This window comes from Eptesicus fuscus, unplaced genomic scaffold, assembly GCF_027574615.1.
Source record: "Eptesicus fuscus isolate TK198812 unplaced genomic scaffold, DD_ASM_mEF_20220401 scaffold_70, whole genome shotgun sequence".
In the NCBI taxonomy this organism is placed as follows: Eukaryota; Metazoa; Chordata; class Mammalia; order Chiroptera; family Vespertilionidae; genus Eptesicus; species Eptesicus fuscus.
Genome location: NW_026557634.1, coordinates 69,619 through 74,811, shown reverse-complemented (window position 1 = coordinate 74,811; position 5,193 = coordinate 69,619). Strand labels below are relative to the sequence as shown.

At 37.6% G+C, this 5,193-nt stretch overlaps 1 protein-coding gene across 1 annotated transcript; it reads left to right on the top strand.

The window, feature by feature from the left end:
* Positions 1-2,406: 2,406 nt before the first annotated feature.
* Positions 2,407-3,351, top strand: LOC103304536 (olfactory receptor 52B4-like). Its single transcript, XM_008161401.2, has one exon. The coding sequence runs from the start codon at positions 2,407-2,409 to the stop codon at positions 3,349-3,351; it is 945 nt and encodes a 314-aa protein (XP_008159623.2).
* The last annotated feature ends 1,842 nt before the right edge of the window (positions 3,352-5,193 follow it).

The window sequence follows — 5,193 nt, the reverse complement described above, 5'->3', positions numbered from 1 at the left end:
TAGATAGATAGATAGATAGATAGATAGATAGATAGATAGATACTAGGTGTACCAGTTAATAATGCAGATTTTTTTCAATAGATGGAGTTACACATATGTTGTTATATATGTGATTTGATATGTATGCTATTTTGTTGTATTGACAACAAGCTTTAAAACTTCACATGTCAAATTTGCTGAAGGTTTTAACGTAAGAGATATTTTTACACTTAAAAATGTCAAATTTCATGGCCCCCAAAAAAGAGCATTTGTGGGAAGTTTTAATTCATTACTTTATTTTGAAGAAAAGTGCTGCTGAAAGTTATTGTATACTTTGGGAAGCTTATGGTAAACATGCTCCATCTCAAGATACTTGTAAACGCTGGTTTAAACACTTTAAAAGTGATGATTGCGATGTGAAAGACAAAGAACATCCAGGTCAACCAAAAAAGTTTGGAGACCAACAATTACAAGCATTATTGGATGAAGATTCATGTCAAACTCAAAAACAACTTGCAGAAAGATTAAATGTTGCTCAGAAAACAATTCCCGATTGTTTACAAGCAATGGGAAAGATTTTAAAGGAAGGAAAATGGGTGCCACATCAACTGAAAAAAAGACAAATGGAAAACCGAAAAGTCATCAGTAAAATGTTGCTTCAAAGGCATGAAAGAAAGTTTTTTTTGCATCAAATTGTGACTGGCTATGAAAAGTGGATTTATTTTGAGAATCCGAAACACATAAAATCATGGGTTGATCCAGGTCAACCATCAACATCCACTGCAAGGCCAAATCGCTTTGGAAAGAAGACAATGTTCTGCATTTGGTAGGATCAGGAAGGTGTGGTATATTATGAGCTTCTAAAACCAGGTGAAACCATTAATACTGATCGCTACCAACAACAAATAATCAATATAAACTACGTTTTTATCCTAAAACGACCAGAATGTGCCAGAAGACACAGAAAAGTAATTTTGCTTCATGATAACACACCATCACACACTTCAAAATCAGTTAAAGAAACATTAAAAGATCTTGCCTAGGAAGTATTAACCCACCAGCTATATTCAACAGACCTAGCTCCTTCAGATTGCCACTTGTTCTGATTCATGGCACATGCACTTTCTGAGCAGCACTTCAAAATGTAAGAAGTAGACAGATTAGGTCTTTGAATGGTTTGCCTCAAAACAAGAAAAGTTCTATAGGGGCAGTATCCACAAATTACCTGAAAGATGGAAAAATGTGTAGCTAGCGATGGACATTACTTTGAATAAAGCACTTTTGATATTTCTCTTGAAATTACTGTGTTTTCTTTGATTACAAAATCCACATTATCAACCGGTACAACTGGTAGATGATAGATAAAATAAAATAATCTACATTTCATAGTCAATTTATGTATGCTGATACAAATTGGAATTATATTTACTAATTATCATTAAAACACAAACAGAAATATTTGATGTAATGACTCTAACATGTTATTCATTGGAAATAATATATGTGCACACCCAATCCAGGGATGGAGTTGTACAGGAGGGGTGGAGTTGGCAGACATAAAGAGCCATAATGACTTGACCCATGTATGTGATAGAGGAGTTGTTCTTGAAAGCAAATCTGAGTTCCCTGGGGTAGTGGCAACCCCTGGAGTCTTCAGGCAAATACATAAAAATCTCTGCTCCCAGTGCCTGACACTCCACATTCACCACATTCGAGGCTATGAAGACTACACTTGAAGCAGGTGAGCAAATTATATAGTGATGTGGGATAAGCTTATAGGGGGTAAAAAGGAGAATATACTACTGAAACTAAAGGACTATGGGGCCTAAGGTAAATATTTGAGAATATTAAGACCTTTGTCTGACACTAAGTCAGCAGAGTAATAGCTAATGCTCTCCAATCTAAAGCACAAGGTGATTTACTATCTCCTCCTAGGAAAGCATCCAAGCCCGTTAATTTGTAATCAGACAATATACTTTTGTTTGGATCTTTTCATAATTGTGTTATAGATGCAATCAAACAACCACTCAGAATTGCACACTGATTTAAATGCATTACATATTTATATAACAACAGTCCATCTTTATACTGCCAAATGACTTCATTCCGTTCTCAACCTGGCATCCTATAACCAGGTAGATTGAATTAGCCATTCTGTTGGGTTCCTATAATAGTATTTTTTTTGCCCCTAACATGTTCACTTAGCATATTGTTTTATGGGATATATAAGCATCTATTCCTCTGTAAGATTGTTACCCCACTGAAAAAAAAAATGAAGACAATACCCTATTCATTTTGTTAACCTAGTTGTTGTTGAAACACTGAATATGGAAAAGAATCAGATAGGTGCAATAAGGTTTGAGTAAAATCTGAAATGTTGATTTCTCTATAAACAGAAAGTGAGGTCCCAGGTCATATACTCCAGGTATGACTACCTTAAACCACACTGGTGTGAGCTACACAGTCTTTTACTTGCTGGGCATCCCTGGCCTTGAGGACCAGCACATGTGGATTTCCATCCCCTTCTTCATTTCCTACGTCATCGCCCTGCTGGGGAACAGCTTGCTCATCTTCCTTATCCTCACAAAGAGCAGCCTCCATGAACCCATGTACCTCTTCCTCTGCATGCTGGCCACAGCAGACATTGTCCTCTCCATGTGCACAGTACCTCAGGCCTTGGCCATCTTCTGGTTCCATGCTGGGGAGATCTCCCTGGACCGCTGCATCACTCAACTCTTTTTCATCCATTCCACCTTCATCTCTGAGTCAGGGATCCTGCTGGTGATGGCATTTGACCGCTACATTGCCATTTGCTACCCACTGAGATACACCACCATTCTTACACATGTGCTGATTGGGAAAATTGGTCTAACTATCTTTCTGAGAAGTTATGGTACAATATTCCCCATGATATTTCTTCTGAAAAGACTGGCTTTTTGCAGAACTAACATTCTTCCACACACTGGTTGTGAGCACATGGGGTTGGCCAAATATTCCTGTGATGACATACGAATAAACATCTGGTATGGACTTTTCGTCCTAATGTCAACAGTGATTTTAGATGTTATGCTAATTTGTGTTTCATATATGCTTATTCTCCGTGCTGTCTTTCGCATCCCTTCCCAAGATGCTCGTCACAAAGCTCTCAACACTTGTGGTTCCCATGTCTGTGTCATTATTCTCTTTTATGGTCCTGGGATCCTCTCACCCCTCACTCACCGGTTTGGACACCACATTTCACCCCACATCAATGTACTCCTTGCCAATGTCTGCATTCTGATACCTCCCATGCTAAATCCCATCATTTATGGGATCAAGACCAAACAGATCAGGGACCAAATTACTTATGTCTTGCTTTCCAAAAAAATATGACTTCGGGTAAAGAAATCAACTACTGTTTTCTCAACATTTTTAGCTATACATGAGGTGAGCTTTGGAATCCCTAGTAAGTAAAGGACAGTTGAGACATGCTCTTTAAAGTCTCTGATAAATAATAGAGATGAATTTCTTTGTGCCTTAGTAAGCTTTCTCCCTCAAAGTCTGAGAAATATACCATTTCACATTTTTAATTCATTTCTAGTCTACAACTCGAGAGAGGTATTTGAAAAGAGTTACATTATGGGTAATTGCTAGATTATTCTTTCCTGGTTTGATTCAGGCATGGTAAAGAGGTTGCGAGAGGAGAAAGGGAAGCAGGCAAAAACCTCTGCCATCCACATTCCACTGTAGTTTGTCCTCTGCCCTCACCTTGCCTTTCCCCCTTTCCCCTGTCTCCCTCTCCTTTTTTTTCTCCTCCTTCTCTTCCTCTCCTTTCTCTTCCTGGTCTACTTCTCTTTCTTTCTTTCTCTCCATCACTGTAAAACACCTTGAAAGAGTTGTCTAACATTCACGATTAATATCTTTCTCTGTTTTTCTTTATCTCAACCTAGACAGTTTTCTTATGCCATGACACTGCATGTCACAGTATCCTCCACAACGCTGAATCCAATGGTCAATACTGTCTACATCATACATGGCACTTCAGCACCATCTGAAACAGTGAAACATTCTCTCATTCTAGAAATTCATCACTCATCTCATCTTACAGCAGTGGTTCTCAACCTGTGGGCCGCAACCCCTTTTGGGGTCAAACAACCCTTTCACATGGGCCACTTAAGACCATTAGAAAACACAGATATTTACATTATGATTCATAACAGTAGCAAAATTACAGTTATGAAGTAGCAACGAAAATAATTTTATGGCTGGAGGTCACCACAACATGAGGAACTGTATTAATGGTTCGCGGCATTAGGAAGGTTGAGAACCACTGCCTTAGAGAGTGTATTAGAAAAAAAAAATGTGTACAAAATCTCCATTTTTTTAAATAAAAATGTTTACTGCTAATATTTTATGACAGGTTGCTATTTACTTTCTACTGTATTTGTGTGTTCAGGTAAATAAAATTTTTAACTGAACTATATTTCACATACTCTTCTAGAGTACACCACTCCACTGAATTCATACAAGGATATGCCATTTACAATTTAGACAAGCATACTCTTTTAAAAAAACATTTCTCTTTCTTTGACTGACTTATTTCACTTAGCATAATGTTCTCCAGGTCCATCCATGCTGTTACAAAGGGTAAAATTTTCTTCCTTTTTACAGAAGAGTAGTATTCCATTGTGTAAATGTACCATGGCTTTTATCCGCTCATCTACTGACGGACACTTGGCTTGCTTCCACATCTTGGCTATTGTAAATAGCGCTGTAGTGAACGTAGGGGTACATACATTCTTTCAAATTCGTGTTACAGGTTTCTTCAGATAAATTTCCAGAAGAGGAATCACTAGGTCATAAGGCAGTTTTATTTTTAATTTTTTTTTTAACTACCAAGCAAAATAGAGACAGCTATATAGATAGAAAGCAGGCAGATAGCTCTGGGTGGAGGGCAGTGTGGGGAGGTGGGTGAGTATTAAGCAAAAAGAAAAAAGAGAGAACTGATGTACATGGATAACAGTGTGGTGATTGCAGAGGTGGATAGGGATTGTTGGAGGTCACAGAGGTCATATAGGGGATAAATAGTGGTGGGGAAAATATTAAATTAAATTAAAAATAAATAAATAAAATCATTTTTTTAAAAAAGCATTTCTCAAGTGTAAATGTGATTACTTATTTTTTGTCCATTACCCAGGGAAAAAAAGGCTACCAGGGCTGGTAGGAGTTGACTAA

Coding starts and splice junctions, on each gene's coding strand:
- LOC103304536 (XM_008161401.2), top strand. CDS start 2,407: ATGACTACCTTAAACCACACTGGTGTGAGCTACACAGTCTTTTACTTG.